General features: G+C 37.7%; 1 protein-coding gene across 1 annotated transcript; it reads left to right on the top strand.

Moving 5' to 3' along the window:
- Positions 1-1,750: 1,750 nt before the first annotated feature.
- SMIM10L1 (small integral membrane protein 10 like 1) lies at positions 1,751-4,065 on the top strand. Its single transcript, XM_003355574.5, has one exon. The coding sequence runs from the start codon at positions 1,921-1,923 to the stop codon at positions 2,125-2,127; it is 207 nt and encodes a 68-aa protein (XP_003355622.1). The 5' UTR covers positions 1,751-1,920; the 3' UTR covers positions 2,128-4,065.
- The last annotated feature ends 15,060 nt before the right edge of the window (positions 4,066-19,125 follow it).

The raw sequence follows: 19,125 nt of genomic DNA, 5'->3' as shown, positions 1-19,125 counted from the left end.
GGTCACTTAAGTCCTAAGATCACGGGACAAAATAAAAACCACAACCATGTAAAATACTGGTCTTGTCCCACCCTCCACTGCCAGTTTCACTTGATAGAAATCTTTCGTCAGCTCTACAGCATTAATGAGTAGGAGCTGGAGATTTGTGATTGCTCTTCTTTGAGTAGTCCTTTCCAAATGGAACAGGACATCAACCTAGCCATGTTGGAAGTAAAGGGCTGCTTCACTTCCAAACTAGAAAACAGGGTCTTCATGGAGTTAACCAGAGCTGAAAGGGGCATGGGGGTGTGCAGAACACTGGAAAAGAATGAGTCCACGGTGTTATGGAGTTAGAAATGGAAGACCCAAGGACTTAATGACTTCTGGGACACAATACCTCTAATAGTCTTTCAATTTTCAGAAAGGGTAAATTGTACTTCTACACTGGCACTATACACCTCCTGGTTTTCAGAGTTGTCATTCATTTTACACTACTCTTCAGTCTCTATATCTGTATTTTAGAAGTTGTCTTAGGTAACAGGTAATCAGTTCCTCTAAGTGCTGTCTAGTCGCTGAGTTAGTATTGACACAGCAAAGTAGCAAAAGAAATTCTAGCTGAGGATACTTGAGTTTTATAAATCACACAATGCACGTTATTTGTACCAATCTTAGCAAAAGAAATCCTAGCTGAGGATACGTGAGTTTTACAAATCACACAATGCACATTATTTGTACCAATCTTAGCAAAAGAAATTCTAGCTGAGGATACGTGAGTTTTACAAATCACACAATGCATGTTATTTGTACCAATCTTATCATGAGTATGATGTACAGAAAGAGAAGTCTTCTGGAACACATTAATTGTGCTTTGAATATTTACAATTATTCAGTGAAGGGTGAGATGTGGGATATTTCATCAACAATGCTTTTCAGAACTAGACTGAGCTGAAGGTTATGATCAGGGTCACATTTCTGAATAACTCATGAAAGTAGAGGTTGTTTATAAGGAAAAAATACAGTGCTTACTAGTTTAAGAGATTACAGAGGATAATGAGGTGGGCATTATTTGAACACCAGAAAAATATGTGGTTAAGAACCATCCAGTATGATGTTACCCTAAGCCTATTCAGAGTTTGGGAGTAAAGGTAAGTAGTATTCCAAGCATTAGGGCCCAGCCACATATTTTATAGGTGCATCTTCATGCAGAAATGATACAAGCCTCCATACCTAATAAGGACTCTTCATAGGTTTACACGGGTAGGAATTTGATATTGTGTATAACATGTACTGAAAAAAGTATATACGTGTATATGTGTATTTGCTTAAATATGTAATTTCTGACACTTGCAATTGAAATAGTCGTTATAATAAACCCACCGCCCAATATTGTGATCCTTTTACGTTATAGTATGTTCTGAATACAAAACCTTTGTGCCCAAACTTGTATACGATCATCTTGCCCTGATATTAAAGTTAATGTTATTAAATCAAAAGGGTAAGATTTCTGGTTCGCAGCCCAAATCACAAAGCAGACAAACCTGAGTTTTAACGTAGGCTTTGGACTGTACCCTATGGAAAATTACAGAATTCTACTTTTTTTTTTTCATTTTAAAGTGAAAAGAGTATGTAAGGCTGTTTGTATCTGCTATAAAAAATAACTGTATAGCATATATATGAATAACCCCTCGGACCTACCAACAGTTAAACTCTAAATGCGGAATATCATTTTAAGCAGCAGACAGGAAGGGGCGGAGCGCCAGCGGCTGCCCCCGGTCTCCGCGCCGCTTGGGAAGTAGCAGCGGCTGCGTGAGGAGCGAGAGTGAGCCAAGCGGCCGCTTAGCCCCTGGCGCCTCGTGATCAAGGCCGTCAGTCGGGGGTTCGCGGGTGGGCGATCACCCTCGGCTCCAGGCACAGCACCGGGCGAGCGGCGATAACCGGTCCATGGCTACTACGTCGGCTCCGTCATCCTTGGCCCTGAGGGGCCCGACCCAGGCCGTGGCCCCCAGCTCGTACGGCGTCTTCTGCAAGGGGCTCTCCCGCACCCTGCTTGCTTTCTTCGAGCTGGCCTGGCAGCTGCGCATGAACTTCCCCTACTTCTACATCGCGGGCTCCGTGGTCCTCAACATCCGCTTGCAGGTACACTTCTAGAGCCCTGAGTAAGCAGCCAGTACCACCGGCCTGCATGATGGCCGACTCCCAGGCGCCTCCGCGGCGCGGCGGAGCTGAGGGCGAGGAGCCCCGGTATCTCGCGAGAGTGCCTGGCCACGGTCGGGGCTGCGCTCTCCGCTTTCAGCCCGTCTCCCTAACTGCGTCTGCCTCCAAAGCGCTGGCGAAACGAGGAAGAGGTACGCGACTCCAGGAATAGAAAACTTCAGTTAAGACCCACGACGGTGTTTAAGAAGCTGTGCGTCTTTAAAACAAACGAGACAAGCAAGATGCGTTATAAAAAGGGAAGGCTACTAAGAGACTGGATTATAAACAGGACATTGAATGACTTACAAGCTTAAGATTTTAAGACTATAACGTGCAGGCATAGGTTTTCTTTATCCCACAAAAGAAAACACATCATCAGAAACTTTCAGTGAGGGAGTTTCCTGGTTGACTAGTGGTTAGGATTTGCTGCTTTCACCGCTCCTGTGGCTGGAGTTCAATCCCTGGTCCTAGAACCGAGATCCTACATCAAGCCCTGCAAGCTGTGGCCAAAAAGAAAAGATACTTTTATTACAACAACAACAAAACAAACTGTACAGGAAATGCATCTTTCAGATACCAAGCAATGTAAAGATTTGGATCAGAGGGTTGGAGTGTAAGAACGTGGCCTCCATTTCAATGTCCCTATAAGTAGCATGCAGTTCAAAGACCTTGGAGCCAAAGAGAAGGAAATCCAGGCATAGCACAAAGCTTGGCGATTTATTGAATAGCATTTAAATAATGTAAATGCTATTTATGTTCTTCATCTTTTTAAAAGGATACTTAATTATGGTTACAAAGTTGAATGCAAGTGTTGTCAGCCTTAATGGTGTAAAAGCAGTTTCCAGTGAGGATGGAGGGAGGAGGTACATGGAATGGTGGTGGAGTCCTTATAAAATGGAAAGTTGGGAGATACCGTCTGTTGTTGATGGGGAAGAGGGCATTTTATTAATTAAGCAATAGCCATGAAGTTGCTAAAAATAATTATGAAAGAGGAAAAGAGAGGGAAACAGCATGAAGTCAACAAGAAATGCCTAAAGATGACAGTTCTGGTGGTATGTCTCAAAAAGAAAAACATGCATTACCTGATGTGTTTGAATATAGAATCAAGAGATTTTTGGTATTTAGAGAGTCTGGAGATAATTTAGTTGTCTGTAGATTTTTTTAAATTAGGCACAAAGCTGAGTAATTATGAACCCCCAGAAAACGTAAGATGTTGTTTAAAAACTATTCTGCATAATTCAACTGTGAATAGTATTAGTTATATAACATCAGTCATAATTATGTAAATGCTGAAAATATAATGTAACAAATTATTAGGTAACATTGGGGAGATTGGAGAGGAGATGTATGCATAATGAGGGAGAATCAATCAAGATCTAATCAGAAAAGTTGATAAAAAAGGCAATATAAACATGTTACTTAGAAAAAAGTACAATAAGGACCACCTAAGAGTTAAAAGTGTCTCTGGAGAAAGAAAATCAGGGATGGGCAGAGAAAAGGTGGAGGATTGCTGTTTTCCATTACCAGTCTAACAGTATTATTTGATTTTTCTTATCCATCTATATATTTTCTTTGATTAAAAAATAATTTGAATTTCATTTTTAAAAGTCCTCCAGGTAATCGAAATGTACACCAGTGGTTAAGAGCACCAGAGTAAAAGTTTTTAAATCAGACAGACGTCTGTTAAAATGCAAACAAATTTTGTGGAGGCCATTGATCTTGTCTAAACTTCAGTTTCCTCAGTTTTATCAAATGAGAGTAAAAATACTCATCTTGAAAAATCAGCCTGAGAATTAAAAATAAGCCTGACTTAGTGCTTGATGTATACACAATAAACAGTGTTTGTCATTACAGCATATCTCATTAACGTGTGAATAAAACTTAAAATTCTCATTTGGAGTGCCTGCTTTTCCAGTGGAGGGTTTTAGTCCTGAAGGAGATTTGTAGGGTCCTGACCCTGTCTTTGTGGAGAAGATCCTCCAGGAAGATACTAGGGGAGACATTTGTGCTGAAAGGGGCAATTATTTGCTAGGGTAGAGATTTAAACTGTAGGGTTCTATATTCTGTTAGTTGTATCCAACAAACAAGTATACTTCAGGGTTGTAAAATAAGTGCCCCCTCCAATACCATATCTGGCTCTGGGTAAATTGTTCTTCCTGCCCTTCTTTCCTTGTCTCCAGCCAAACTAGAGCACTTTAACTTCCTTCTGCGTTTTTTTTTTCTTTGTCTTTCTTTTTTTTTTTTTTTTATTCTACCTGTGTTTTAAGTAAACTTAGACATTAATTTTTCCAGTAAGTTTTTCCCAGTGCTGAGATTACAGATTAGATTCATTTTTAATCAGTCTAGGGGCTGTGTTATTATCAACCTATGCCATTTTCAGAGGCTGCCTTATTTGTGCCTAATTGTACATTAACTATCAAATGTGTTAAAAAAGAAAAATCCAAGAAGACAGTTTCCCTTGGTATAATCTCTCCCCTTGGTAATTACAGATTGCTGTGAAAGTGCAGTAACTGAAACATTTTAGTCTAAAATATTAGAGGAGCTCAGCGGAAACGAATCTGATTAGTATCCATGAGGACGCAGGTTCGATCCCTGGCCTCATTCAGTGGGTAAAGGATCTGGCATTGCCATGAGCTGTGGTGTAGGTCGAAGACTTGGCTTGGATCTGGCGTTGCTGTGGCTGTGGCCTAGGCTGGAGGCTACAGCTCTGATTGGACCCCTAGCCTGGGAACCTCCATATGCCATGTGTGCGGCCCTAAAAATGCAAAAAAGAAAAAAATTAAATATCGGAAATGTAACTTGATAAATGAAATCAGTATTGCCAGTGGGCTGACTATTGATGGGCATCACTATTTCCTAGAGGCCCTAATGTCCCAATTTGTAACACAAAAGAATGGCTGCCATTAGCTCTGGAATAGTGATATCCACAGATGCTCCATTTGGGTGGCTACATGAACATGTGCCTTCTTCAACTTTTTTCTTCATATTAGTCTTTTGAAGAAATTAAGGCACTTTAGTAGATTTATTATATCCCACAACTTGATTAGAAGCTTTGTGAGGGAAGGTATTCCATCCTATTGAATTTTACAGCCTGTAATAGCTGGTATATACAGTAGGAAGTGAATGAAATCTCCATGATTTACCATTTATTTGTCACATTTTAAAACTAGATATGTACCTTTTATCCTACAATATATAACTTAATGAAGTTTCCCATGGGAGAAAAGATTTTTGCCCTGCCCACTTACTATTATCCACTTATTATTCTAATTTAAAAGTAATTTTATTCCTCTTGGAATCCTTTCAGCTCACATCCATAAAGCCAAAGATTTTTTTTTTCTTTGCTCTATCCCCAGCCTAGAATATTGCCTAATGCAAATAGATAAATAAATATTGTTGAATGAATGCCAAATTAGTTGATTTTTCTACAAGTAATCATCAGTTAATAAAAGAAAGATATGTGTCCCTGATACTAAAGTCATCTACTTTATTACCCATAAATTGAGCTTTTTCAGGGCATGATGAATATTGATTGATCCAGAGGTATCTAAACTTGAAGAAGCTAAGAGGTGGCATAATTCTGATGAATAAAGAAAAAACTTGTTTATGCAGTATAACTGACAAAAAAGAAAAATGCTGGGGAATGGTGACTACGTTATAGTTTAAAGAGAAATAGTGATCATAGTAACATACAACCTAAAGGTAAGGGAACAAGATTTTTTAAAGAATTTTTTAATTGAGGGTAAAAATTCATGTGATTACTTATCTAAAAGAGTGTATCGTCACTATTAGCATATTTTTGAAGTTTTATTGAGTTTTTATTACCAGGAACTATAAAAATTTATGTACTTATATGATCTCCATAATTCTATCAAATACCCTATGAGGAAGATATTTTCATCACTTTTCAGATAAGGAAACTAAGATTGAGCAAGTTTAAGCAACTTCCCCAAGGTCATAGCAACTGGCCAACCCACAAGTGATTCTCAAGTTTATCTCTAAAGGTACAGTTGATGAGGGATTTGATTTTTTTAAATGAATAGGAAATTTTTTTTTTTGTCTTTTTTTTTTAGTCTTTTCCAGGGCCACACGTGCGGCATATGGAGGTTCCCAGGCTAGGGGTCTAATCAGGGCTGTAGCCACCAGCCTACACCAGAGCCACAGCAATGCAGGATCCAAGCTGCATCTGTGACCTACACCATAGCTCACGGCAACGTCGGATCCTCAACCCACTCAGCAGCGCCAGGGATGAAACCTCATGGTTCCTATTCAGATTCGTTAACCACTGAGCCACGACGGGAACTCCATGAATAGGTAATTTTTAATAAACCCATTGCCTTTCTTAAGTTCTCAAACACAAGTATTACTTGATGATATCTTTTTTTTTTTTTTTTTTTTTTTTTTTGTCTTTTTGCTATTTCTTGGGCCACTCTCGTGGCATATGGTGGTTCCCAGGCTAGGGGTTGAATCGGAGCTGTAGCCACCAGCCTACGCCAGAGCCACAGCAACGCGGGATCTGAGCTGAGTCTGCAACCTACACCACAGCTCACAGCAACGCCGGATCCTTAACCCACTAAGCAAGGGCAGGGACCGAACCTGCAACCTCATGGTTCCTAGTCGGATTCGTTAACCACTGAGCCACGACGGGAACTCCATGAATAGGTAATTTTTAATAAAACCATTGCCTTTCTTAAGTTCTCAAACACAAGTATTACTTGATGATATCTTTTTTAAAAATACAATTATTGAGTGACTTTTGTATTAAAATATAAATATTTAACATGATATGATACATAAATTCAAGTAGTGTATACTCTGATGCCTAAAGTCATTTGGCCTACTTGTGGGGAAAAGGATGAAGGGTATAGAGGAGAGAGAGGAAAGGACGTTTCCCCTAAGATGAAAAAAAAACAAACAAAAACACCACTCCTTTCTGTGACAGAATAGAAATCAGATATAATCATGAAGCTTGAAGCTAAGTCAGCACTGTCCTGTGGAGGCCTAACTGATTTTTCTGTTAGAAAATTTTGCAATCCTATTTTAATGGGGACTTTTCCTGGTGGAGTATCAGTAGCATTTGATAGAGTCAAGAAAGAAAATAGGATTTCCACATGGAGTCATAAAGGGATGGGAATGGAAAGTTTAGCTTTTTAATTAATAAAATCCCTGGTCTGGGAACTTTGACATGCTGCAGGTGCAACCAAAAAAAAAAAAAAAGAAAAAGCATCCCAAACTGAAGTCAAAGAGGACGATAATTAATAGAAGGCTTGAAATTTAGAGGTCAGGTTGGATCTATATAAAATGTTATTTTTCAAACTAACTCATTCAAATATGGGGCTAAGGATAGAAGTACCAATATATAAGTTAAGATAGTAAGTTTGCTGAACTTGTATCCGCATTGGTGCCCCCAACCCATTCCTGAAGTTGAAAATAACCCATCTGTCACCTGCAACTTTTTTTCTGCAAATAATCTCCCTCCAAAAATAAAACTTTTTTTTGAATTGATCAAACTTTTTTTTTCTTTTTTTTTTTTTTTTTTTTTTAGGGCCGAACATGCGGCATATGAAGTTTCCCAGGCCAGGAGTCTAATCGGCTGCAGCTGCCAGCCTACAACAGAGCCATAGCAACGCACCAGATCCAAGCCGCATCTGCAACCTACACCACAGCTCACGGCAACACTGGATCCTTAACCCATTGAATGCAGCCAGGGATCGAACCTGCCACCTCATGACTCCTGGTGGGATTCTGTAACCACTGAGCCACGACGGGAACTCTGATCAAACTTTTTTTAATGAAAGTTTATTCTGGGCAATCCAGCACAGGGCATACATAGATCTCTGCAGAGAGGATTAGCTAACATCACAGGTGAGTGGACTGTGGAAGAATGGACTTTGTAGATGGCCCCTTTGTTTCTGTATTTCAGTTATGAGAGCCCCTGGCTCAGAGGACATGAGCTTTAATCAAGAGCAGCAGGCGAAATATGTGAACCATCAGACATTAAACATTGTCCCATTCTTTGATATCTGTATTGATCCATGCATAGTTCCACTGGGACCTTTTCTTTCAGTAAAGTTCAAGACATCATAGTTGGAACACTAAAATATCTTCCCAGTTTAAGTTCTAGGCCCAAGGTGGAGCTCAAGTACATGCCTCTTTTAGCATTAGAAGCATATTATTTGTCCAACACTCTTGGTCTTAGGTGTGGGCAAACTGAAAAAGAAAATGTGTATAACTCATTCCATCAAGACTAGAAGTCTATTTTGGAGGGAAGTCATCAGCAAGAACGTATTGATAATTCTTTTAGTTTCCCAATAATCTGGTTGCAGAATAGGATCCAGTTCTCTCCAGATTGCATGGGACTAGCTATGGATGTGGTTGTTTTTCTCAGATAATGGCTGGGGTCTCTAACACAGGCTCTTGTTGTGGAAAAGGGAAGCTCAAAAGCTCAATCTCTAAATGCCATTTTAACAGGGAGAGTACAGTAAACACACCGGAAGGCCTGGCCCCGCCTATAACCCAGGCCTCATCTTTTAACATTCATTTTCTGTTCTTCTATTATCAGGAATAGGCCACTGCTTCTTATAGCTTCATCTGTCTAAGATTAGTACATGAGTAGGGAGGACTTAATCCCAAAGAGACATCTACTGCTAAAGCCCACTCATAAGAACCAAGGGCTATGCATAGTTGTTTAAATCTTTTTTTATCTTGGTCATTAAAGAAAAGTTTAGTCACACTGACATGTAAATCTAAAAACTAAAATTGTGCTTACTTCTAATAAGTACAAAATGATTTTTAACCTTTTTACTGAAAGGGATACATTATAAATCAAATTATCCTCGGAATTAAAGATTTCTTTACACTGATTTGAACTTTCTTTTCAACAGAAACAATACCATTCATATTCAAGTTTCTTAATTTTTTTCTCTTTTTTTTAAATTTTATTTTCCCACTGTACAGCAAGGGGATCAAGTTATCCTTACATGTATACATTACATTTACATTTTTTTCCCCACCCTTTGTTCTGTTGCAACATGAGTATCTAGACATAGTTCTCAATGCTACTCAGCAGGATCTCCTTGTAAATCTATTCTAAGTTGTGAAGTTTCTTAATTTTAATAGAATTCTCTAAAAAGAATCTCTATAACACAGGCATTATTCATTAATTTTATTTAATAAAAGCCATAACATTTTAGATAATGTTACAGATGAAACAAGTGTAATAAAGAGAAGCAACATCAAGGAGCTCACAGAGTAGAGGAAAAAGCAACATTAAATCAACCACTACTATTGAATATCACAAAAGTTTGACCAAGGTGCAATTACAACACTGAGAAGGCTATTACAAAATCTATAGTCAAGAGTTAATTCTAGTGTCCTAAGGATAGTGACAACTGGCTTAGGTTTTAAAGCTTTTTAAGGAGTTCCCCTCATGGCTCAGCAGTTAACGAATCTGACTAGCATCCATGAGGATGAAGTTTTGATCCCTGGCCTGCGTTCCTGTGGCTGCGGTGTAGGCCACCAGCTACAGCTCCACAGCTCTGATTTGACCCCTAGCCTGGGAACCTCCATATGCCATGGGTATGGCCCTAAAAAGCAAAAAAAAAAAAAAAAAAAAAAGCTTTTTAAAATTTTTTGAAGACATAGACAAGAGAAGTGATTTTTCAGAACAATGTAAAAGCATATGCAAATGTACCAAAATTGTATCTCTATCTGAGCTATTACTCTGAATTTTTGAGCTTTGTTTCCAATAAGTTACTGCCTATTTGATTCTGAATAAGCTATTATCAGCTGAGAGGGAAAAAATAATAAGAAAAATAAAGTAGAAAAAAAAGCAAAACTAGAAAGGAACTAAATGAGTAGGAGGGAGTTTCTCCTTTTCATTAATTTTGGTAAAAGTCTTTTCCTCATAAAAAATTAACTTATGGTAAAATGCATTTTAGCTTGTTTTGGTTTTGATTTTTTGGTTTTGATTTTTTTGCTATGACAAAAGGTAGCTCTAATACAATGGTTTTCTCAACCTTGACTGCATATAGGAGTTGCCTAGATAACTTTATTTTTATTCTTTTAGATTTCATTGGAATATAGTTGACTTACAGTATTGTGTTAGTTTCAGGTATACAGCAAAGTGAATCAGTTTTATGTACACATATATCCATTCCTTTTCAGATTCTTTTCCCATATAGGTTACTATATAGTATTGAGTAGATTTACCCGAGCTATACAATAGGTCCTAGTTACTTATCTATTTTATATACAGTGGTGTGTATATGTTTATCCCAACCTCCCAATCCATCCCTCCTCCTGTCATGGCGTAATCATAAATTTGGTTTCAAAATCTTTGAGTCTGTTTCTATTTTGTGAATAGGTTATTTTGTGTCATTTTATATGTGATATCATTTGTAACTTTAAATATATAAATATTATATATATATGTATAATTAATATGTAATATATATTAACACCTTTGAACTGCCCTTAGGGATTCTACTTAATTGGTTAAGGGTACATTATTAGCAGTCATTGAGAGCTCCTTCGTCTGTGCTTTATAGTTCCTCCTAAGTCCAGGCAAACATCTCTCTACCCACAGCTGAATATATATGAAGTTTCTCTAGGAAAAAGACAGGATTTTGCCCACTGTCCTCTGACAGTGAATTCCCCATTCAGCTAGTTTTGACTCTGGTTGACAAGCAACCTGTTTTGTGTTGGTCTCATCCTCTCCCCTGGGTAGGAATGCCTGAACCACTAACCTGGTACCAGACAACTTGTGGGAGCCCCCACAGACATTTCCCCACCAGAGCCAGTGTTGTGGCTGAACTGGCCCTTGTGGTTCTTATTATGATTGCAAGACCCATCTCAGCAACAAACTGTCAGGGAACTTCAAAAAAAAATAAGGTTTATTACTCGTAGGTCCTAGAGGGTACACAGCACACCCAGGGCCACACGGTGAAGTCATGGGGAGAAAGAGAAAGAAAGCACAGACCTGGGGCTCTGCCTTTATTGGGGTTGAGGGTAGGGTTTTGCAAGTTCACTCTTTATTGGTGAATTTAAAACTTAAGATCAGGAATTCAGGCTTGAGAAGGGAAGAATGGGGTCACTGAGCAAACTTTCAGTTATCTTCCTCAAGGGAGAACTTCACTAGGGGGCAACCTAGTTTCTTATCTAGGTGTTTTACTAGTAGCTGTGTCATACAGCTGGCAATATGTCTGTGCAAGATGGGTGTCCTTAAATGAATGCTCAACAATCAAAAGCTTATGGTCAGGCACTTACACTACACAATTTTTGCCATTTTGGCAATCACATATGCTCCATGAAGAAAGGGACTGTGTTTTTCTTGTCCATGGATCAATTTCCAATTCCTAGAACAAGGAGGGCTTGGCAAATAATAGGCCCTCAATAACTATCTGTCAACTGCATGAGTGCTAACTTGGTTGGTAATCCCATTGGGAACACAGAAAAGGAGAAAATGAATAAGCTTTGACTGTGAAATTAGTATTAGAACAAGAAAGGACTGCAATTTTATAACATACATATGAACTCATGAGAGATGTCCATACTAACCTTGAATAACCAACTGTGCTTTCTAGGCTTCCTGGTTCAAATCAGAAGTCACACTGAATCATAAAAGCATAACATATCTAGCACCCAAGCTGTGTGGCTTTTGTATTTTTCTCCATGAAAGAGAACTACTTCTACCCCCAGGGAGTTGAAGATAGGTAGAAAGCTCTAGCTTTCATAGCAGGGAGCAAAAAGGCCCTAGAAATCCCTGATGTTTTCAGAAAGGCTCTGAACTGGTATTGAAGCCTATTCACTAGCAAGTGTGGTTTAGCAGTGATAGAAACTAGATAGAAACAAGTCAGACAGGAGATGCTCAGTCATTAAAGAATACTTGAGTTTATGGTTATACTGAGAAGAAACTCAATATAAAGGATAGAATAAAAAGTATAAAAATCACAAGTACCATATGCCATGAGTTAAGCTCTAAGTCCAAGTTAATAATCACATTTTAAAAAAATCTGCATAACTATAGATCTGTCTCAGCTCCTGGGAACTGCCTACATATAATTTATTCTCAAAATTGTTGACTTAATTAATGCATGATAAAGAATGTTATTGTGTGGACACAATTATGGGAAGGGGTTAGCATACTTAAAAAACAGGGCAACCACAAGCCAAAAGCAAATATTGCATTTGCAAAAAATGAAAAAAAAAAATACACTCAAGCAGATAATAACAGGAGACCATCCAACCAAAAAAAAAAAAAAAAAGGAAGAATGGAGAACCATAGAGTCAACTGGAACACAAAGTTCAAATGGCAATAAATAATCATCTATCAATTATCACCTTAAATGCCAATGGACTGAATGCCCCAATCAAAAGACACAGAGTGGCTGAGTGGATAAAAAGGCAAAAACCTTCAATATGCTGCCTACAAGAAACTCACCTTAGGACAAAAGATGCATATAGATTGAAAGTGAAAGGGTGGGGAAAAATATTTCACGCCAATAGACATGACAGAAAAGTAGGAGTCACAACGCTCATATCAGACAAAATAGACTTTAAAACAAAAGACATAAAGAAAGACAAAGAAGGACACTACTTAATGATTAAGGGATCCATCCAAGGAGAGGATGTTACTATCGTCAACATATATGCCCCAAATATAGGAGCACCCAGATACATACAACAAATATTAACAGACGTAAAGGGAGATACTGATGAGAATACAATCATAGTAGGAGACCTTAATACCCCCCTCACATCAACGGACAGATCCTCTAGACAGAAAACCAATAAAACAGCAGAGATCCTAAAGGAAACAATAGAAAAGTTAGACTTAATTGATATCTTCAGGACACTACATCCAAAAAAAGCAGAATACACATTCTTCTCAAATGCTCATGGAACATTCTGAAGAATCGACCACATATTGGGACACAAAGCGAATCTCAATAAATTTAGGAGCGTAGAAATTATCTCAAGTATCTTCTCTGACCACAATGCCATGAAATTATAAATCAACCATGGGAAAAGGAAAGAGAAAAAACCTACTACATGGAGACTAAACAACATGCTACTAAAAAACCAATGGGTCAATGAGGAAATCAAGAAGGAAATTAAAAGCTACCTTGAAACAAATGATAATGAAGACACAACCTCTCAAAATCTATGGGATGCTGTGAAAGCAGTGCTCAGAGGGAAATTTATAGCAATACAGGCCTTTCTCAAAAAAGAAGAAAGATCCCAAATTGACGACTTAACCCTCCACCTAAATGAATTAGAAAAAGAAGAACAAAAAAGTCCTAAAGTCAGCAGAAGGAAGGAAATTATAAAGATCAAAGAAGAAATCAATAAAATAGAAACTCAAAAAACAATAGAGAAAATTAATAAAACCAAGAGCTGGTTCTTTGAAAAGGTGAACAAAATTGACAAACCCCTGGCCAGACTCACTAAGAGGAGAGAAAGAACCCAAATAACCAAAATTATAAATGGAAAAGGAGAAATCACAACGGATACAGCAGAAATACAAAAAACCATAAGAGAATACTATGAACAACTATACGGCAACAAGTTTGACAATCTGGAAGAAATGGACAATTTTCTAGAATCTTACAGCCTGCCAAAACTGAATCAAGTAGAAACAGACCAACTGAACAGACCGATCACTAGAAATGAAATTGAAGAGATCATAAAATCACTCCCTACAAATAAAAGTCCAGGACCAGATGGCTTCACAGGTGAATTTTATCAAACATATAAAGAGGAATTGGTGCCCATCCTCCTTAAACTCTTTCAAAAGGTTGAATCAGAAGGAGTACTCCCAAAGACATTCTATGATGCCACCATCACCCTCATTCCAAAACCAGACAGAGATACCACCAAAAAAGAAAACTATCGGCCAATATCATTGATGAATATAGATGCAAAAATTCTCAACAAAATCTTAGCCAACCGAATCCAACAACATACCAAAAAAATTATACACCATGACCATGTTGGGTTCATCCCAGGTTCATAAGGATGGTTCAACATACGCAAATCAATCAGCATCATACACCACATTAACAAAAAAAAAGTCAAAAATCATATGATCATCTCAATAGATGCAGAAAAAGCATTTGACAAAGTCCAACATCCATTCATGATCAAGACCCTCGCCAAAGTGGGTATAGAGGGAACACTCCTGAATATAATCAAAGCCATTTATGATAAACCCACAGCAAATATAATCCTCAATGGGGAAAAACTGAAAGCCTTCCCACTCAAATCTGGAACAAGACAGGGATGCCCACTCTCACCACTGCTCTTCAACATAGTTTTGGAAGTCCTAGCCACAGCAATTAGACAAACAAAAGAAATAAAAGGCATCCATATAGGAAGAGAAGAGATCAAACTGTCACTGTATGCAGATGACATGATTCTATACCTAGAAAACCCTAAGGACTCAACCCCAAAACTACTTGAACTGATTAATAAATTCAGCAAAGTAGCAGGCTATAAGATTAACATTCAGAAGTCAGTCGCATTTCCGTATACCAGCAATGAAATCTCAGAAAAAGAATACAAAAATACAACACCTTTTAAAATTGCACCTCACAAAATCAAATACCTTGGAATACACCTGACCAAGGAGGTAAAGGACCTATATGCCAAGAACTATAAAACTTTAATCAAAGAAATCAAAGAAGATGTAAAGAAATGGAAAGATATTCCATGTTCCTGGATTGGAAAAATCAATATTGTAAAAATGGCCATACTACCCAAAGCAATCTACAGATTCAATGCAATCCCTACCAAATTACCCATGACATTTTTCACAGAACTAGAACAAACTATCCAAAAGTTTATATGGAACAGCAAAAGACCCAGAATCGCCAAAGCAATCCTGAGAAACAGAAACCAAGCAGGAGGCATAACTCTCCCAGACGTCAAGAAATACTACAAAGCCACAGTCATCAAAACAGTGTGGTACTGGTATCAAAACAGACAGACAGACCAATGGAACAGAATAGAGAATCCGGAAATAAACCCTGACACCTATGGTCAATTAATCTTTGACAAGGGAGGCAGGAACATCAAATGGGAAAAGGAAAGTCTATTCAGCAAACATTGCTGGGAAACCTGGACAGCTGCATGCAAAGCAATGACATTAGAACACACCCTCACACCATGCACAAAAATAAACTCCAAATGGCTGAAAGACTTAAATATACGACAGGACACCATCAAACTCCTAGAAGAAAACATAGGCAAAACACTCTCTGACATCAACATCATGAATATTTTCTAAGGTCAGTCTCCCAAAGCAATAGAAATAAGAGCAAAAATAAACCCATGGGACCTCATCAAACTGAAAATCTTTTGCACAGCAAAGGAAACCCAAAAGAAAACAAAAAGACAACTTACAGAATGGGAGAAAACCGTTTCAAATGATGCAACTGACAAGGGCTTAATCTCTAGAATATATAAACAACTTATACAACCCAACAGCAAAAAAACCAATCAATCAATGGAAAAATGGGTAAAAGACCTGAATAGACATTTCTCCAAAGAAGATACACAGATGGCCAGCAAACACATGAAAAAATGCTCAACATCGCTGATGATAAGAGAAATGCAAATCAAAACTACCATGAGATACCACCTCACACCAGTCAGAATGGCCATCATTAATATATCCACAAATAACAAGGGCTGGAGGGGCTGTGGAGAAAAGGGAACCCTCCTGCACTGTTGGTGGGAATGTCAACTGGTACAGCCACTATGGAGAACAGTTTGGAGATACCTTAGAAATCTATACATAGCACTTCCATATGACCCCGTAATCCCACTCTTGGGCATCTATCCGGACAAAACTCGACTTAAAAGAGACACATGCACCCGCATGTTCATTGCAGCACTATTCACAATAGCCAGGACATGGAAACAACGCAAATGTCCATCAACAGATGATTGGATTAGGAAGATGTGGTGTATATATACACAATGGAATACTACTCAGCCATAAAAAAGAATGACATAATGCCATTTGCAGCAACATGGATGGCACTAGAGAATCTCATCCTGAGTGAAATGAGCCAGAAAGACAAAGACAAATACCATATGATATCACTTATAACTGGAATCTAATATCCAGCACAAATGAACATCTCAGAAAAGAAAATCATGGACTTGGAGAAGAGACTTGTGGCTGCCTGATGGGAAGGGGAGGGAGTGGGAGGGATCGGGAGCTTGGGCTTATCAGACACAACTTAGAATAGATTTACAAGGAGATCCTGCTGAGTAGCATTGAGAACTTTGTCTAGATACTCATGTTGCAACAGAAGAAAGGGTGGGGGAAAAAATGTAATTGTAATGTAAACATGTAAGGATAACCTGACCCTCTTGCTGTACAGTGGGAAAATAAAAAAAAAAAGAATGTTATTGTGTGGACAAATAAAAGGTATATTGTTACAAAATGTTTGGGTAGATAATGATTAAATTTATGTATATGCTATAGGTACAATCAAAATTAATGAGTCCTAATTTATAATGACGATTATAACTGAAATCAGAAAATTTATAAACACCTATTTTATAATTATCAATAAAAAGAGTGACATTTCCTCTAAGAAATTGTGAAAAAATACATTCTGAAATCCACTTTGGCCTAATTCAAACAAAATGCTGACTTCTATTGTGCTATTAATATTAATACAGTAGTAAACTATTGCTTATGTAAATGTAGATAAAGGTGAGTCAACTGATGATCTTAATGAGCTTCTATCATTAATACTACTGTTTTTTGGCTTGAATTCTCCTTTTTCCTACCTGTGTCTGTTACATCACCAATGAGGTTTCTATTTGTCTCTTTCTATTGTCTGCCCCCATCCCAAGCCCACTTTATACTGTTACACCCAGATTCTTAAAATGAATATTTATTTAGTGAGTGAGAAAAGGGCGGTTAGCCAGAAATCAGCGATCATCTCCCGCTTTCTCCAACATTTTCGTCTCAGGGTAGATTATAATCATTCCAGTCTTTCTTCAGATTGTATGGGGCTGGCAACACATATGTTGAGATAGCTCTTCTTGGACTGTGGCTTGTCTGCTCTTGGGTCCCCCACAAAGGCTCTTGGAATGGGGAAAGTATGAGTGTAGAGCTTGATCTCGTCTGCCATTCGAACATGCAGTCTACAATACATCAGTTGCAACTACCCTAGCCTATGGCCTGTTCTTCCTTTATTAGTCCTTTGGTGTACTTCTTTGACAAGAATAGAGCCAGTGCCTTATAATTCCATCTCCCTAAGGTTGCTGCAGAAGTATGGACTTCCTCCTAGTTAGACATTTACAGTGAAGGTCCACTTATTAGAAGCAAAGATTTCTCATACGTGGGCTCAATTACTTTATCATACTTATCAAAGAAAAGTGTAGTAACACTAAAAAAAAAAACTAATATTTTTGTTATAAAGAATACAAGATTAAGAATACAAGATTAAGTCATTTACAGGAAAGAATATCCCAAACAAAACAAACTCAATATCTGAATCTAAATGTATTTAGCTTGATTTGCATATTACTTTTTACCAAAGCAAGATGACTACAATGATAATCAATCTTTGTAAAATACTTAGTGCCCAAAATAGCAGGCATCCACTTTATTTTGTAAAATGCAAATTACTTAGTATAAAAAGGCAATCCATTATCCTTAAAACTGTCATCAACATCATTATTGTTACTGATACACAAAAGCACCACATAGCCTAGATGTGCTTGCAGTTTAGTGTTCTACACATGCTTTGTGAGGGTGGGAAGGAACGTTAATAATTCTAACATCATTCCCAGCTCCAAGGAACAGCCCTAAAACAGTGCCCTTACCTATATGGCTTTATCAATATTAACTTACAGCTCATTTATTTATCACCATTTAACTGTAGCTTTTTGTTTCTTTTAACACAATCTAAAGTAAACATAAAATATAAGGACCTAAAAAAAGAATTTTTTTTTTTTTTTTTTTTGTCTTTTTGCCTTTTCTAGGGCCGCCCCTGCAGCATATGGAGGTTTCCAGGCTAGGGGTAGAATCGGAGCTGTAGCCACTGGCCTACACCACGGCCACAGTAACACAGGATCCGAGCTGCGTCTGCGACCTACACCACAGCTCACAGCAACAATGGATCCTTAACCCACTGAGCGAGGCCAGGAATTGAACCCGCAACCTCATGGTTCCCAGTTGGATTTGTTAACCACTGCACCACGACGGGAACTCCGAGAATTCTTTATTTTTAATAAATTCATTATATATGCATGTATAGCATCTGTTCAGTTTTATAATCCATACCATTATATTCAAAATTTTACATGAATTTCCAATCCTTAACCTTATTTACAATTTGTAGTTACCTTATCTAAATTTAGGTTATTATTGCCAAAACAGCACAATATATATACATGCATGCCTAAAATTTACATTAAGCATATGTTCCATCAAAAACTTTACTTTCTATGTCTTCCCTATAGACCTGTTTCCATTCGTTTCTCTAATGATCAGATTACACAAAATGTATGTGCACAAACATAAACATAATCATTCTCAAAATATGCTTTGACATTTTTGTAATAGCAATGAGTGTGCTTTTGATTTAAGGAGCAATTCTTCTATATATTTTTAATTCTATCACATATCAGAGTAGAAGTATTGACTTCTACCACTCTAAAAATGCACACTGTAAACTCTGGAATTTAGCAAAATTAGTAAGTGCCCAGACACATCAAAAATGTTTATGATTTAAGGATTCAGATTAAGATTAGCATTTCCAATTTCTACTTAAAGATAATTTATTTTGCACTAGAGATATTATTCTTATTCTGGTACATCTTATTCCTTTGTTATCAATAAGACCTCTAATAACAATGCACTGATTTCTTACTTTAAAAAAAGTTAGGAGTTCCCGTCGTGGCGAAGTGGTTAACGAATCCGAC

This window comes from Sus scrofa, chromosome 5 (genome assembly GCF_054392235.1).
Source record: "Sus scrofa isolate SSC_HxYL_T2T_F1_AM1 chromosome 5, Sscrofa_HxYL_maternal_Yorkshire_Landrace_v2.0, whole genome shotgun sequence".
NCBI lineage: Eukaryota > Metazoa > Chordata > Mammalia > Artiodactyla > Suidae > Sus > Sus scrofa.
Note: the sequence above shows the minus strand (reverse complement) of the source record. Positions and strands in the feature narration are given on the sequence as shown.

Bases quoted from the DNA above. Each gene is read 5' to 3' on its own strand.
- SMIM10L1 (XM_003355574.5), top strand. From the start codon at position 1,921: ATGGCTACTACGTCGGCTCCGTCATCCTTGGCCCTGAGGGGCCCGACC.